The sequence below is a fragment of the Sminthopsis crassicaudata genome, chromosome 2, assembly GCF_048593235.1.
Source record: "Sminthopsis crassicaudata isolate SCR6 chromosome 2, ASM4859323v1, whole genome shotgun sequence".
Lineage (NCBI taxonomy): Eukaryota > Metazoa > Chordata > Mammalia > Dasyuromorphia > Dasyuridae > Sminthopsis > Sminthopsis crassicaudata.
This window is the reverse complement of record NC_133618.1, coordinates 577,950,840-577,968,706: the sequence shown is the minus strand read 5'-3', so window position 1 is coordinate 577,968,706 and position 17,867 is coordinate 577,950,840. Positions and strand designations below refer to the sequence as shown.

At 39.3% G+C, this 17,867-nt stretch overlaps 1 protein-coding gene across 4 annotated transcripts in view; it reads right to left on the bottom strand.

Annotated features, from left to right (window-relative positions):
- The window catches only part of GBF1 (golgi brefeldin A resistant guanine nucleotide exchange factor 1), a 121,867-nt gene that overhangs the window by 19,525 nt on the left and 84,475 nt on the right, over positions 1–17,867 (bottom strand). For 3 of the 4 annotated variants that reach the window (XM_074295426.1, XM_074295427.1, XM_074295428.1), the window contains exons 4-10: positions 12,814–12,945; positions 9,564–9,682; positions 8,884–8,992; positions 8,220–8,280; positions 6,403–6,457; positions 1,726–1,864; positions 920–1,143 (exon numbers count right to left, since the gene is read on the bottom strand). In XM_074295426.1, the coding sequence (XP_074151527.1) occupies positions 920–1,143; positions 1,726–1,864; positions 6,403–6,457; positions 8,220–8,280; positions 8,884–8,992; positions 9,564–9,682; positions 12,814–12,945 (839 nt within the window). Of the gene's footprint in view, positions 1–919; positions 1,144–1,725; positions 1,865–5,572; positions 5,672–6,402; positions 6,458–8,219; positions 8,281–8,883; positions 8,993–9,563; positions 9,683–12,813; positions 12,946–17,867 lie in introns of all 4 variants that reach the window. The other variant, XM_074295430.1, reaches the window with a different exon arrangement.

Sequence of the window (17,867 nt, the reverse complement as noted above, 5' to 3'; positions counted from 1 at the left end):
TATGAAAACTATATTATTTGTAAAATTTTCTCACTCAACATTTGAGTGCTAACTATGCCAAAGCCTCATTTTTAACTTCTGAGGGATGAAGGGGCACGACAAATTTCTCATGCACAGTAAACACATCTAGAAAGTACATCTAGAAAGATGGAAATAGTAACAGCTTTCATTGAGTCTGGATTCAGAATCTTCCCCTAAGTAGCTGGGGTCTTGCCTGGCTTCCTCATCCCCCACTATCCTGGGAAACAGAGCAACTAGTCTATTCCTTTCCAAATAAGCCAAGCCTTTTGAAAAATATAATTGGAATAAAGAGGCAATAATAGCTGAAATTTACATAGTCTTAAAAGCAGGTAAGTGGTACAGCAGGTAAAGTATCAGGCCTGGGGTCAGGAAGACAAGTTCAAATCAAGCCTCAGAGACATTAGCTGTGTGATTCTGGACAAGTCACTTAACCCTGTTTGCCTCAGTTTCTTCATCTGTAAAATGAGTTGGAGAAGGAAATGACAAATCACTCTAATATCTTAGTCAAGTGAACCCCAAATGGGGATGCAAAGTGTTGGACATGACTGAAACAATGAACCACAAATACAGCTCTTATTAAGTTCCAGCCACTTTGTTAAGCAATTATGATTATTATCTCATTTGATCCTTACAACCACCCTGGGAGACAGGTTCTATAAACATTCTCATTTTGCAGATTAGAAAACAGAAGTTAAGTGACTTGCCCAGGGTCACATAGCTGGTATCTGAGAATGGATTTGAACTTAAGAGGTGTCTTTCTGACTCCATCTACCATGTCACCAGCAGGGAAAAAAAAGTTTCCTATCCTTTTCCACCATGGCTTGGAAAAAAATTCAAAGAACTAAAGAAAATGACCAGTACTCAAAGAGAAAGCTAGGAACCTTGAGAGATACTACACCTGAGGGTCTGACTGTTCAGGGGAGCCCAATTCGTTGTTTATAGGCACTATGGCTGTGTTGGATCCCAGGGAGCCAGCTTGCTCCAGATCAGTGAGGTCTTCCTTGGATGTAGTCTGGGAGGAAAGGTCAAGACCACTGTCCGTTGAGAGGCTAACAGCTGTGGAGGTGGCTTCAGAACTTGTGGAGGAGCTAGGCATGGAGGCATCAATGAAGGGCACAGCACCTGCAAAGAGAGTCCCTTGGAAAATGAACATATACTAGAAGAGAAGAAATGGAGTAATTCTAAAAGTTGTAGGAAAGTCACAACTTCTTTGTCTCCGAGTCTGTGTGTTGATCTCAATACTCTTTGAAAACTTATTGTATTAGCAGAATAGGTATCCAGGGTTCTCTTTGGTACAAGAGAACTGAAAAACTTATGCACTGTTGCCAAAAGGTCACAGAATACTGGAAGTCACTGTTGAAATTGTACAGCACACAAGAGCTCAGAGATTTTATACCCCATTTGATTAAAATAACAAGTCCCTTATAGATTTTCTAATAATACAGGACAAATCCTACCTCCAAAGAACTTAGCCACTGTTGAAATTGAACAGCACACAAGAGCTCAGAGATTTTATACTCCACTTGATTAAAATGAAAGCATCTGTTCTCAGCACATAGATCATGGTTATTATAATGTCACTAGCCCCTACTCTATCAAAGAAAAGAATGTCTTCTTTGTAGAAACCATCATCCTATGCTAGCCTATTCAAAAACAATCCAGAAACCTCTCACCAAAGTGTAGCCTTAGCCAGAAGGAAATTACCTGTAAAGTTGGAGGACAGTGTGGCTCCATTGGAAGTGGGTGACTCTGTGACTTTGGTGACATGCCGTGGGGGTCGTGGAGACCTCTTCTGCTTTTTCCATTTGGATGAATCACTCATGCCTCCTGCTCTCATTTTTAGCTGTAAATATCATACCTCATTGAATTGTCATCTGAACTAGGATTCATTTGTTAGAACCCTCCCCGTCCCTTGGGGCAGCCCCATTTGACCACAGGAAGCAGCCTAAAGCATCTTCTCCCCAATCCATCCATTTCCCTAACCATGGCCAAGTGACAATCACCTAAATCAGTGGATCACATTCTCATCCTTCCAACCTGACTATTCTACCAAATGTATTTGCTCACACCAAACAGGCTAGCTTAGCAGTCCACTCCTAAAATACAAGAGGCAGCTTCATCTTAGCAACCACTCTTAAGTCTGAAGAACTCTGTAGTCAGAAGATTATGGGCCTCTAATTCCCAGTCCCAAACCTATTTTTGGACCATAGCTTGAGAGTACAGAGTTGGGAATCAGATATTTCATGAACACCTGGCTGCTCCCATGCTTCATTCCTCAATCTTTGCATTTAGCCAGACATGTCTACTAGCACTAGACTTTGGTAGAGCAGTGCGGATATTTATATAATTCCTAGGGATAATTGGCTTAGACAACAACAGGACCAAGGTCTTCTAGCAGAAGTTTGCTTCAGGCTATACAGTGCATCAAGTGGTGATGCAGAAGGGTCAGGAAATAATTAGTAGTGACCACCTTGCCAGGAATCATTCTCCAGACCCAATAGTCCAGAACCTCAAGAACTTTTTTCCCTCAACTGTCTTACTGAATCCAACCCTGGGGAGATTCCTGAGGTGGAAAGTTATTGTACTCCTCCCACTCGAGCTTTTCTCAGAGATCTCTATTTCTGATCCCAAGCAAGCATTCCTCCTTATTCCCTCCCTGGCTTTTTGCATGAGATTGGATCTCTTCGGTAAAAATGGAAGAGCATACCAGCTAAGACTGTGACCCATGACTACTAACAATTCTCCCAATCCCAATGCAGTTGCTATTTGCTGAATGAATGTACCAGTTCACCATTCCTGTCATACCCTAGACCAGTGGTCCTCAAACTTTTTAAATAGAGGGCCAGTTCACTGTCCCTCAGACTGTTAGAGGGCCAGACTGTAGTAAAAACAAAAACTCACACTCTGTCTCCGCCCCTCAGCCCATTTGCCATAACCATAAATGTCCTTAGCGGACCGCATCTGGCCTGCAGGCTGTAGTTTGAGAACTCTTGCCCTAGACTTTTGTGTCCTTCAGTGCACTTTTGCATTCCCCCAAATCAAGTCAATTTATTTCCCTACACCTTATTATTTTCCTACATCCTGCTAAGCCACCCAAAGTGCTAGAATACTGTTCTCATAGCCTCTTTTTAGTCAAAGTAGGTTTCCAATTTGGCTGCCTGTTCATTACCATGAATCCTTAATATTAGATTTAATGATCTTCTCTTTACAATGAACTCATTTATTCCATCCAGGCCCATTTCTTCCCAAACTCAGATGCCTTCATCATTTTAAACTGTACCCTAATGAAGCCCCAAATAATTTATTCCCTGACTGACTTTTCTCAAATTGGCTCCTAGAGGCCAATTTTCTTTCTCCTAAAGTCAATCAATATGATCCTTAATTTGAAAAGAAAACTTTTTTCTATTTCCCAAGGGCTGAGCAGATAAGATCTTCCTCACTCCTATCAGATTTCATTTCTCTAATTTCTCTAAGACTTTTGAACAACTGAAAAGTAACAGTGGATTTGGAGTTGAGTTGCCGGTATCATTTATTTGATTTTGGGCAAATCAGTAAACCTTACTGGTACTCAGTTTTCTAGTTTATAAAATGAGAGGAGAGAATCTGATGATTCCTAAGGTCTTTTTTTAGCTCTAAATCTATAATCCTATCACTTGATTTGGGCAGGGCAACCAATCCTCTTCCATAGGTATATCTAGTTCCTTTTTTAAGGAGGGTTTTGAAATAACTGAGTAAAGGTTGCTTAATGCATTTGATTGAGAAACAGCAGATTATCCAGGTCCCTCCCTATAACCCTCCAAAATGAGAGGACCTTAGGAAACTGCCCACAGTTCTCTGAAACATGATACTGAGACTCCTAGAGCCCTCCTGGCTATGTCAGAAACACCTTTAGGGTTTTGAACATCTCAGTAAAGTTGGGAGATTTCTCTCCCAGGAAGCTGTCTACCAGAATTGGTATTAATAGCCAAAGTAGAAGAGACTTGCCAGTGGAAGCATGAGGACTACACAGAAAAGTCATCCAAACCTCCCTCCATCCCTCCAGTAAGGGATCCAAGGATCACTGGAAGAAGTCAAAGTCCTATAAATTGGCTGACAAGTTGTCAACTGTGCAGTTTGTTGAGAGAGAACTAATAATCTACTTGCCATCAATCTCTAAAAAGTGCCGAGATCCTGGCCTAATCTTTCTTGGTCTATCTCCTTTCCCTTCAGTAAACTCCCATCTTGTCAGGAGCCTAGTTTTATTGTTACTGCATTGATACCTTCCCACAGTGAGACCAGTTACACTAAACTGCCTTCTTCAGAGTTCTCAAAAATTACAGCTTCACCTACTTCTATAGGTCCTCTATGATTTCTAGATAGAGTGGGTGCTAGGAGATACTTAGTATTTTAATTGTAACATCTAAGTGGTGAAATAAAACACTTGGTTTAAGGGAACAGCCTATGAATTTAGAAATAAAAGTGTGATAAGAATAATTCTTAGCAAAGGAAGAGATTCTTCTCCTCAGATTGTTTTGAGGCAGGAAAGGAAAGGAAATCCTCTACTAGAAGAAGGAGAAGGTATCAAGATAGTTGTAATAATGCTATTCACTTCAAGATTTAAGGGAGATGAGGAATCCCAAATGACCATACATGTTTACTTTTGTGTTTATAGAGATTAGTGTGATATTTTGGGGGGAAAAAAGAGTAAGGTACCATATCAATAACCATGGTTATATACCAAGTCTGGCTAATTGAAGGAGATGGCACTCAGGATTGGACAAGCATACTAGTTAGCATTCAAGAAACAACAGCATGCTGATAAAAAAGGTTTGTGGCCCAAGCCAATCCCACCAAAGTCACATAGTTTCTCACAGCTTCATGTACCTCTTCTTTAGTGGGAAAATTCTTCATCAAGAGATAGAGACATTATTTCTTTGGCTTATGGAAGCAGAGGAAAATTAAGTCATGAAACAAGGTTTCCTAAATCTATTCTCTCTGGTTTCATCAAACCTTATACCTTGAGTAATAAGAGTGGATATTCAAAGCTATACAACATAGCTGGGGCACCACCCTGTTACTTCCCAGCAGCCTAAATCACCCCAGTCATGGCACTCCAGGTGACTCCAAGCCCCATTTGACCACAGGACTTGGAGTCATAATATTCCCCCACCTCTTCCAAACCCAGCTTAATCAATCAGAAGGAAACAAGGGACAATGCCTGGGATTCTGCTGTCAGTTATAACAATAAAAAGGAAGAACAGAGAGAAAGAGAGGCGAGGAGAGGTTTCTGTCTTGAGGTCTTTCCCACTTTCCTAGCGATATCTGTGCTTGACTCCTTGGAAAGAGGGCTAGTTCTCTTTCTGCAGGCCTATGCACAATTCCACTCCCTTCTCTACTAATTCTCCTGATCCAGGCAGATTCCCAACATTGCAAAGCAACAATTGCATGCACCTTCCCAAGCCGTGCTGTGTTACCAGGGAAGGGGAAGTTTTGTTTCACACAAAGGACCAAGACCCAGGTGGTGCTTGCAAAAAAAAGAAGAGGAAGGGGATGGAAAGGGAGAGAGAGAGACCTTGAGGTTCTTAAAGAGCAGTACCCTCTCTAACTGGTTCAGGGCTTTGGGCTGTTCCCCACTACTTAGTTCCAGTTTGTTGAGGAGACATGGAGAAATCTGTGAAAGACAGGCAAATGCACGGTTTTAACAAAGTGAAATCAACCCAGAGACACAGCAATAGGATCCAGGGTAGTATTTTGGGCAGGGAGGGGCATGCATCAAACAGATGAGCAGTGCTGTCCAGGCCTGAGAGGCAGAGTCTCACGAGGCTGAGAGCTGCCATTATTATTCCTGTGTGCCCTTCAGAGACCCAGAAGTGAGTTCTGGGAAGTCCAGTTTCTCAGGTCTATGCAGCAGAAGGTCAGGGGGTCTGATGACCTGCAGACCCTTAATAGGCCAGGTACTTCTGAACTTTCCAGAGGGGAAAACATAAGTCCAGCAACGTAGCAGGGTCCATTTTGATCTGAAATGAAGCACTCAGCCTTGTAGTGAAGTACCAATTTTTATTTCTGCCTACACACCATACCCAACATGGCCTTTAAAACCTTTACAAGAATCTTGAAGTGGTCATCTTCCTAGTTTATGGAAGGAGAGCCCAGGTCTTAAGTCTTTGCCAATATAATGGGAATAAAAATGGGTCAGAATGGAAGAGCAGGGAAGGGAGAAGCATCTGGGGTAGCAAAATGTTTCCAGTGGCATCCATGTATGTGATAGCTATTCTTAGACTCTTAAGCAGATCTCTCCAAACAAAAACACTTCTCTATAGAATAAAGTTGTTCCAAGAAAATACCTGGTGTACTAATGAGGGGAAAGGAAAGCTAGGCAGAAGGGCATGAGTCAAGACCTACCTTCTTCATATTTGTTCCTACATAGTTCTTCGGTTCTTCTTTAAACTGAGGTAACCTATAAGATAGAAAGCCAGTCCAAAGGAATACAAAGATTTAGTAGAGTAAAAGGAAAAATGTCCTCAAAAAGATTGAGAAGAACTGGCTAAGTCTCATAGATCTCTGTCCCACTCAACCTAGACACAAAGTTTTATCTCATCAAGGAATGGAACAGTGGAAAAAGGACTAGACTAGAAAAATGAGCTAGAATTTATTCTAGGTTTCCAGTCACTAATTCATTGTGCATCTTTAATCAAGTTATTTCATTTCTCTTTAGTACCTTCATCTATAAAATAAGGGATGAGACTAAATGAACTCACTCCATCTTTAATATCATGGTTCTATAGCTTTAAGGACTATAATAACCATGCCCTTCCTCTTTCCCACAACAGCATAGCTGAGACCTTCTTGGGGACTGGGATGTAACTGTTATAGGCACTTCCAGAAAGAAACTGATGATATGGAGTCAAGAATATTCAATTCAGTAAGTATTTATTAAGTGCCTATAAGTGCCAGGTACTGATGGATATAAAGACAAAAACAAAATGGTATCTGCCCAGGAGAAGGATAGGGAAACAGCATGTACATAAATACTTCAGTACAAAATACTAAACATACAAAAGTTAGTACACAGTGCTCTCTTGGGTAGAGGGAGGTATGGTAGCACTAACAACTGTAGGAAAATGAAAGGCTTCATCAACTAAAGGGAAAAGGGCACCTGAGCTAAGCCTTGAGGGAAGATGGGGATTCTAACAGGTAGGGGTGAGGAGGAAGTACATGTCAGACAAACTATGCAAAGGCCCCAGAGGCCAGGAATGAAATGCTATATATGGGGATCAACAAATAAGCCAGCTGACTGGAACATACAGTATTTGGGGTATAATAATGTGAACCAGTTTAGAAAGATAGGCTGAATGACATTGTAAAGGCCTTTAAAGATTAAACAAAGGAGTCTGCATAAGTAGAAGATAGCCACTGAAGTTTTTGAAGCACAAGAGTGAAGCTTTTAGAGCTTAAAAGTCCTTTTGTTTCCTGACCTAATTTATACTAGTATCTACCTGGTTGAGATTGGTGTTATGTGGGAGATGACATGAGAGTCACATATCACATCCCAATGAGATATTCTAAGAATCCCAAGGTCCTAAGAATACAATAGGGAGAAAAAGGGGGAATATTCAAGTTAGGAATCAATAAATGATCCTAGACTAAATATAAGGTGCCTTTATTTCATAACAGGTCTAGAAAGATACTCAATCATTATATTTATTAAACCAGGAAGGTCAAGAATATATTGAACAAGGCAATCTCTTTAGTTCCCCTAAAGTTACAACTACTAAGAAGAGCTGTAGGAAGGATACTGCTTTGCCCACCTCAGCAGGGATTCCTGGGCCACAACCAGGGACCGGGGGAAGCCTAGACTTGAATGTCTTATCCCTCTTCCTTGGAAATAAAGCCAAGGTCTGGAAACCTATCTTCTGTTCAATTCTCTCAATGGATTGCCCTTCCCAGCTGTTACCTGTATAGAAACAGACATTGGCCTGGGAAGCAGAATCATCTCCATCTGTCTCGAACAAATAAAACCCTCCCTTCTCTTGTAAGTCAAGCCAGTTCTTTATTCCCTCTTCTCTGTAACCCTAAGCTCAGAGAACTGCCCCCATCATCAATTCAAGTGGCATCTGATGTGGCTGTAAGGCTAGCTGGGTCCCTGAAGTGGCTGTGGAAAAGCAGGCAGGCTCAGGGGGCCAGGGCAGCCCAGCCGAGGCAAACATGAGCAGGTTTACCTTGTGAAGAGCAGCTGCACCATGTCGACGAGAGTGTGCTCTGCGGATTTTCTCAATAACTCTGCACAGACAAAAACAAATAACACAGGTGTCATTACTTGCTGTGCTATTATCAGGAGGCTTCTCTGAGCAGACTCCCCTCCAAACCTTGTTTACCAAGGATTACACCAAACTTATTAAAACCAGCTCCACTGTAGCCTTGCAACCATGCCAGCACTTAGACACAAGGTGGCAGCACTGAGTCATGGGAAAAAGTGGGGGAAAAAGGTTGGGCAGACATGGATAACCTCTACTCCACCCTGAATCATAAGCCTCCAAACCATAGCAGATCTGAGGGGCAAGCAGGAGCCCAAGAAACCTTGAGGGTGACCAATGGCTTGGCAAAAGACAGCATAGGATACACTTAAATTCTCTTCTGTGTTTATTCAGAAAGAGCTGAGGTCTTTAGCCAGGCCTTGGGATAGCTGCCTAATGCAGGAGGCCTTTGATCGGCCTCATCTTTGTCCAAAGTGAAATGGAAAAGCTCTGAGTTTTTGTTCTCTCCAGTGCTTGGGCAGATAAGATGAGCTATGTAAAATGCTCTGTGAACCATAAAGTACTATGTGAATGTTAACTAATGTCAGTCTTAGTGGAACTGACCTAGCCTGATATAAAAGCCACTTACCACTGAGCCTCATCTCAAAGCAGATCCTGAAGCAAGACTGCATAATCTCACACACTGATTCGTTGGTCAGATGGGAACCCACGGGGGTTAGCAACAGAGTCCGGAGAACCTGAAAGGAGAAAGAATTTTCAAAGAAGACAATACGAGGTATGTTGAAAAGGACCGGGCCTGAGAACTCCAAAGATGCTCTCACATAGCTGGTCTCTGAGGGTCTAAGAGCTTGTACGATCACAGCTCTGAATTTGGAAAGGAGTCATCTAGTCCAACCATCTCATTTTATGGATAGGGAAACTGAAGCCTAAAGAGCCCAGATTTCATTTTGTGGTACTCCCAAAGATGTTAACATAGGAACCACTTCTCTATTTTGTGACCCAATAAGTCCAAATGAAAAGCCGAATCTCCTTCGTGGTCCTCTTCAGAGCTCAGCAGACGGGCAGCACAGATCTGACTTGTCACATCTAAAATGTATCAAGGCTTTCTGGCACTTGAAATCAATTTATTAAAAGCTTTCCATCAAAAAAGCTATTACTTTGGGTACCTAATCTGCCTATTTGAAAATAAAGTGGATGAGGAAGCTCTTATAGACTCAACTCAGTTCTCTCCTACCCATAGTCCTGATTAACTGGATCAAGTGGCACTAGCTCTAGGCCATTAGCCTAATTACTCTTTCCTTTACTTACCTGAAGGATTTTCATCAGGACAACTTCATCACTGGCAGGATCTGTGCCCACAAAGCGGGCATGAGTGACGGCATCTGCCATGTTCTCCATCCCTTCTGCTGTGCCCTCATGAGTAGGATCTGCTCCACCAACAAAGGAGAGATTGAGTCAAATGGAAGACAAAAGCATGGTCATTTTCTCTAGGGGCTGCATCCCTCTAGAATTCCAACTTTGTTGTCCTTCTCCATCTTCCTCTGGGAATTTCTGCCTATGAACGGCTCTATGGATTAAGTGCCCTGGAACAAACTTCAATATGTAGAACTATTCCTTTTAGCCAGGAAATGCTGGACAAGAAGAAGCTCAGAACTCCTGTTTTGGGCTTCTCCCAGGAAAAGAAATGAGTAAGAACTAAGTTTAAGAGTGCCAAATCTGTAGCCTTTTCCTTTACATCTTTCAACACAGCTTTTTCTCAAGCTTTTTTGAAGCTTCAAGGCAGGCACAGCTGAGCCTGGGAGGGTTGGAGGGTGGCCTGGACAGAAACTGCTGCCAGTAATCATATCTGGTGCCACAGAATCCTTACCCTGGTTTGGTTTCAATCTCCTTTAATACAATATTGCACTGAGTGTGGTTTCTATCGCTATTTTAACTAAACAGGTATTAGGAGGGAACAAAGATGAAACAAGGATAAGATGTAGCTCATTAGTGGGGTGAGAAAGAACAGGATCTCTTGGCTCCATTCAGAACAAGAAAATAAAGTTGAAGCTAGACAAAAATCCAGGATAGTCAGTTCTATGACATCTGACTTTCCTTCAATTTCTCTTTCCTTTACATACATAGAGGAATAAGTAAAAGGAAGAAAAAGAGGGAAAAAGAAAAAGGAAAAAGAAAAGGAAACTGCCACTATTTAGGCAAAGTGTTACCCTGGTGCCAAGTTTCATGGATCTGCCACTAAGTCCTATATCATGGCTGCTTAGTGCTGAAAAGGGAAACAAATGATTGAAAGTAACGAGGAGATAAAAGTATTATTAGGATGGGAGTTAGGGAGACAGTGGGAGAAGTGAGGCTGGACAAGGTAAGAATGAGTAGAGAGCAGGAGGAACTCCTCAACAATTAAGATCATTATGTTTATGAAGCACCTAGTGTTTGAGTAAGGTCCTAATCTTAGAAAAACAGTACAGAATGGTCCTAGAATTCAGAGACTTATAGGAAAAGTGGCTTCTCTATGGGTTTGCTACCTAGAACTAAATAAGTACTCTGAACTGTGAGAGAGGAGGATTTCTAACAGGCATCTGGGTTAAGATGACCTTTGTTAGAAATCTTTCCTCTATGCCCTGGGATCCTTCCCAGCAAAATTCACTAAAGGCTATTTATTCCCTGTCCAACAGCCCTCTCATGAGGCACAGGGAAAGGCCAAAGGCCAAATTATAGGCCAGTGAAGAGGATATCTTTCATACCAGCATGTGAGCTGTTAGAATTATGATCCTTACAGGTCTCCTCAATTCTCCATGCCCTAGCCCTGAATTACTATTGAGCATCCTTTTGCCCAATTCCCTTAGAATTTCATTCTTTCACTGGGATGATGATTTCCTTTCAGCTCTATGTGATGATCAAGGTTGATGATAATGATTGTTAACATTTATATAATGCTTATGTTGTGCCAGGACTATACTAAGTACTTTACAACTATTCTATCATTTGATCCTTACAACAACCCTAGGAGATAGATGTTATTATTATTCCCATTTTGCAGATGAGGAACCTGAGGAAACACTAAGTGAATTGCCCAGGATCACAGAGTTAGTAAGTGTCTAAGTCCAGATTTGAACTCAGGTCTTTCCAATTCCAGAACTGGTATTCCTAAGTAATTGCTTTTTGTAGGTCATCTGGGCAAAACTCCCTTGTTAAAGACTTCTTTAACTCTCCTTTTTACTCTAAAACATATAATACTCAAGATTGAATAAAATATTAATTTTCCCAAAAGCTAGGTAAGAGTAAAAGAGTTTCAGCAATCATTAGGAGGTCCACTAAGGTAGCATGCAATCATCGATATAAATTTTGACCTAAGCAATATGTAGAGTTAAACAAAATCTGGCTGATCATGTAACTGGGACCCATGGCCACCTCCGAAACTATTGTATCAGAATATTTTACAGACCTGCAGGCCAAATGAAAGTCCTTTTGGGTTCTCACATGAGCAGGTAGGGAGATTTTTTCTGCCATTTAGTCTTCCCAATCCTTTCTGAACTTTTACTTATCATTGCCCCCACCCACACAGGTCTAGAATGGCAGTGGGAAGAAATTCATGTTAAATCCCAAGGAAAACCTGTGGTTTCTTCATGTCTGTGGATACTCTTGCACTCACTCATCACTCTCTATTTCCCTCCCCTCCAACTCCACTTTCATCCCCATTATAACTATCTTTAGCAAAATCTCTTGCACAACCAGAAACCACCTCTATGGTAGGCCAAGAATGGGCTCTCTTTCCTGACAAAGGCTTGAATAGCTTGCTGATCAAAGAAGCTTGTAGGGTAGAGAGATCATCAAAAGACAGTGACAGATGGTACAAGTAGTCAGAAGCTGTGCAGAAGAATAGCCTGCAGGTGGTGCTGAGGGCAAAGAAGGAGCTGGCTAGGTTCAATTTGTTGTAGAGAAGGGATCCAAGTATGAGATAAAGGCTACAGTACTTAGGGGAACCTGATGCTTCTGGAACACACCTTAGGAAATGCCCAGAAACCTTACTCAGGAAGCTAGCTGTTTGGAGGTAATTTTAGCCTCAGGGAAGGTTCAAAAAAAGTCAGCTTCTGGGGAGCTGGGTCTCATCTCAGTCTTATACTCTTCCTTCTTACTTTCTTTTCTAATTGGCTGAGGTATGAATAGTATCTCTTTTCCTATAGTTTGTCTATATGGCAACAAAGGTAGATATCTTTTTTTCTCCCTAGATGCTTAATCCCTGAACAGGGGTTAAGAATATGAGAAAAAAAGTCAACATCTTAAGGAAAGAGACCTGTTAACAAAAACTTAAATAATTTTAATAAACTCAATTAAATGAAAAGACCTTGTATTTTTAATCCTTAAACTTACTGAGTTAAAAGGGCCAAGGGCTCTGACTGTTCCAGCCCTTCCATTTCTCCCATTACCCTGTATGCAATTAACACTGAATAGTAATAACTTTATCTCTTATAAGAAAGGCATTGTGGAAAGAGCAGGATACTTCTCATGACAATCCTTAAGTTATAGAGTTTGGTTGCCCAAAGAGGATCTAAAATCTTACCTATGAGTGAGTATGACAGAAACTTGTTGACAGAGGTAAGTGCTAGTCCAGTGATGGGACCAGTAGTGTCTTCAGAGCGAATAACTTCCAGGAATGGTCGAAGGAAAACATTAGGCTCAATCTCAGAGAGATCTGTAAAGGAAGAATGAGTACATGAAGAGACACTGCTTGATAGGCACAGTTCCTTCTCCCTATAAAACAAACTTTTCTTGCTACTATATTTAGCCAAAGGCCATAGTTGTTAGATCAATGAAAAATCAGATCCCTGAATCCCTGGTAAACTTCATCTTTCATTTCTTCCCCCACTTCCACATTCCCAACAGATCTTGGCAATCTGGACAAGAAGAGCCAGCTGCTACCTAGTTATGGAGGCCTAAAGTTGGGATGCTAAGCAGAATTGGCCTTCTGATGGGTCTTTAGCCTTTACACTCAAAGCAGTCTGTCTCTGATCAAAGTATGCCTGTCCTCTGAGATTTGCAGCTCTTTAATGAGGAAAGAAAGAATGGATAAAAAGGATAGGACTACAAAGAGTTATCAAACTGTGCACATACTTTGACTCAGCATTATTTCTACTGGGCTTACATCCCAAAGAGATCATAAAGGAGGGAAAGAGACTCATATGTGTAAAAATGTTTGTGGCAGTCCTCTTTGTAGTGGCTAGAAACTGGAAACTGAGTGGAGAATGGCTGAATAAGTTATGACACATGAATGAATATTACTGTTCTGTAAGAAATGATAAGCAGGATGGAAGTGGATTTCTTCAACATAGAGAAGAGCTAATCCAATTCCAATTGATTAATGATAGAACCAGCTACATCCAGAAAAGGAACACTGGGAAATGAATGTAAACTGTTATTTTTACCTTCTGAATCCAATTCTTCCTGTGCAACAAAAAATTCGGTTCTACACACATATATTGTATCTAAATTATACTGTAATATATTTAACATATATAAGACTGCTTGCCATCTGGGGGAGGGGGTTGGGGGAGGAAGGGAAAAAATCTGAATAGAAGTAAGTGCAAGGGATAATGTTGTAAAAAATTACCCATGCATATGTACTGTCAAAAAATGTTATAATTATAAAATAAAATAAAAAATTAAAAAAAAAAAAAAAAAAAAAAAAAGAAATGATAAGCAGGATGATTTCAGAGAGGCCTGGAGAGACTTGCATGAACTGATGCTGAGTGAAATAAGGAGAACCAGGAGATAATTGTGCATGGCAATAAAAAGATTATACAATGATCAGTTCTGATGGATATGGCTCTTTTCAACAATGAGATGATTCAGGCTAGTTCCAATATTCTTGTGATCAAAAGAGCCATCTGTACCCAGAGAGAAGACTGTGGGAACTGAGTGTGGTTCACAACATAGCATTCTCACTCTTTCTCTTGTTGTTTTCTTGCATTTTACTTTCTTCATCATTTTTTTTTCTGGTTTGATTTGATTCTTCTTGCATAGCAAGATAATTGTATGAATATCTATGTATGTATTGGATTTAACATATATTTCTACTGTGCTTAATACATATATTGGACTACTTGCTATCTAGGGGAGAAGGATGGGAGAAAGGGGGGAAAGCTAGAATATAAGGTTTTGCAAGGGCTAATGTTGCAGAATTATCTATGCATGTTTTATTTTTTATCTTTTTAAAAATTATTAAAGCTTTTTATTTACAAACTATATGTATGGGTAATTTTTTCAATATTGACCCTTGCAAAACCTTTTGTTCCAAAATTTCCCTTCCTTCTCCCTATCCCCTCCCCTAGCTGGCAGGTAGTCCAATACATGTTAAATCCAATATATGTATACATATTTATATAGTTATCTTGCTGCTCAAAAAAAAATCAGCCCAAGAAGGAAGCAAAAGAAAAACTGAGAAAGAAAACAAAATGCAAGCAAATAACAACAGAGTGAGAATGCTATATTGTAGTCCACATTCTGTACCCATGGTCATGCTTATGTTTTAAAAAATAAAAAACTTTAGTAAAAAAGAAAGGAAAAAGCTATTTGCATTTCCTACTCATTAACTTGGTTTATAATCTGTGGAGCCCTGCTTGGAGAATCAAATAATCACAAATCTTCAAATTATAGGGATGCCTCTTAGAAGTCACCTAATTTATCATGGAATTACTCAACTGAACATGAATTTCCTCTATAATATCACCCCAATAAATGGTTAGTCAGCCTTTACTTGAAAAACTCACTAACTGCTTTGGTACTCACTTACAGATACCTCAAAATTTTCCTTACACTAAATCTAAATCTGCTTCTCTGCAGTTTTCTATCCATTATGCCTAATTTTGTCTTCTGGGACCAAGAATAAATCTAATTCTTCTTCTTAAAAAATAGCTATTCGAACACCTAAAAGGAGTTATTGTATCTTCTATGACCTCCCTTTTCCAGGATAAACAATATCTCCATTTCTTTCAATTAATACTCATATGGTTGGTTTTCAGTTTCCTTACAAGTCCTGGGTGCCCTCTTCTAAATGTTTTCTCCATTATAATTGCTCCCTCCAAGACTGTGGCTCTAAAATCGAACACAATATGATGAGAGTGGAGTATAGTGGTGCTATCATCTCCCTCCCTATAGTCCTCAGTACTGTCTCTTGTATTTTGTTTGTAAAACATTTTCATTAATATTTTTTCATCACCTAGATTTTACTTTGTATACTTCTCCACTTTCTTCCGTAGAAAGCCATCCTTTATAATATTTTTTAAATGAGAAAAAATTCAGCCATATTGATCAATAAATACATTTTTAAAAATCTGACACCATATGCAGTGTTCACTATGCTTCTATTAATGCAGCCTATGATCCAATTTGGCTTTTTAAATTGTCCTGTCACACTGTTTAAAAGCTTATACTTCATTAAAACCTGACATTTAAAAAAGTTATCTTATTTTTATTGATTTTTTAAAATCACGTTTCCAAATCTTTGTCCCTAGTCCTATTCAGTAACAATCTCATAATACAGATTGAAAAACAAATAGAAAACAAAATCAATTCAAGAAAATTAACATAACTGAAGTATATGCAATATTTCGTATTATAGTCTTTCTCCAATGAATGGAGAGGTGAACTTTTTCATTCTTTTCTTTTCTTTTCTTTTTTAATTAAAGCTTTTTATTTTCAAAACATATGCAAGATAATTTTTCAGCACTGACCCTTGCTAAAACTGTATGTTCCAAATTTTTCCCCCTCTTCCTCCTACCCCCCCCCAAGATGGCAAGTAATCCAATATATGTTAAACATGTTAACGTATATATATATATATATATATATATATATAAAATATATCATTCTTTTTTAAGATGAACTTTGGCAATTATAATTTCACAGTGTTCAAAGACTTCTTTTCCTCCAAGGAATTACTGTCAAACCATCAAACCATCCCCAATCTCCTCTATTTTGTACTTGGCATAGTTGATTATTGAAGCTAAGATGTCATTAAATTTGGCTAAAGAGTCTCCAAGATCTTTTTGGATCTTAACTTTATCCTACAATATTACAAATACTATCCCATTCAGCTTCAAGTTTTCTGCAAATGACAGGACAGATCATGAGACTACTCTCTCAAAAAGTCATTGAAAAAAACTATAAAGTTTCTATTTAGTTTCTCACTTGTAAAAAAGAAGACTTCAAGATCGAAGAGAGTTTTACCAATGACCCAAGGAATAAACCCAACCTGACTGAGCTCTTCTCCATCTGTTTCTAAGGTGTAAACTCTGACCTGTTTTCTCAGACAAGCATGAAAATATGCAAGTATCTGAAAGGGCAGCTCCACAACTACTACAGACCAAAGGAAGCTGAGTTTCTTAGTATAATTGTTCCTATGCAGGAAGATCCCTATCTGTTCTCTGATCACATTCTTTTCCTCCAGCCTTCATTGTATAACTGGGTTCTACTGTTCCTCAGATTAATGCTTTAAGTTAACTAGCTCTCAAAGTATTTCCAAGGCTGACTCTACAGTGATTTCATCAGCTGTATGAAAATGTTTCTTTTTCTTATAGTCACTACTTAATTTTTAAAACCCTAAAGAAAGCTCTTTTTGGTGGAAGAAGATTTTTAGAGGAATAACAAAAAAAAAAAAAAAAAAAAAAAAAAAAGACTATAACAATTTTATAACATGTATAATTTATTTATAAATATCTTAAATAGAGATGGGAAGGTCAAGTAGGGAGAAACCTAGGAAAAATTAGGTAAAAATGTTACTTATGCTGCTTTGTTGGGGGTTTTTCCCCATGAAAACTCAAAGAAAATCATTAGAAAAGAAACAAAAGAATATTGTCAATTTTCAAATTCATATTTTTATAGAGACCTCTCTCCACACTTTTATCTATCCTGAGATACTAAAAATTATATCTCTACTCAAAGTATTTCCCTCACTAGTAAAGTACAGAATTAGGCTATCAAGGTGGAAGGAACAGCTCCAGGTAGGTCTACTTCTCTTAAGAACTATAGTCAAATGGACATCAAGAGACCTTAGAAGGAATGAGTAAGGTGCTCAACAAGGCATGTAGACAAAAACCACAGAGTTCAAAGTGATTCTAGAATGTTTAAGTGAGTATACTTGATGTGCTTCCAGACTCATTTATATAAAATCTCTGAATTTACACTCAGGCAACTCCAAAGTAAAGTCCTGAAAGTAATGAATTATCTGTCAAAAGAGAGGATTGGCCCAGCTAACTTCTCTTTCAGCTCTAAAAGCCTACGCCTGCATGATTTAGATGAGTTTAGAGATAGCAAAAATAAGGCTGCTGCTCCTTATAAGAAATTAAATAAAAACTATAAGAGGGCTGGCACCTTTAAAAAAAAAAAAGGCAAGTATAGTACTGTTATTTAGTCTTGTTCAATTCTTCAGGACCCCCATGGATCACAGCATGCCAGGCCCCTTTATCTTCTACTATCTCTCCAAGTCTGTCCAAATTCACTTATAGTTTCTATGATACTCTAGCTCATCCTCTGCCATCCCTTTTTCTTTTTGCCTTCAATCATTCTCAGCTTTATGGTCTTTTCCAATGAGTCCTATCTTCTCATAATATCATAGTC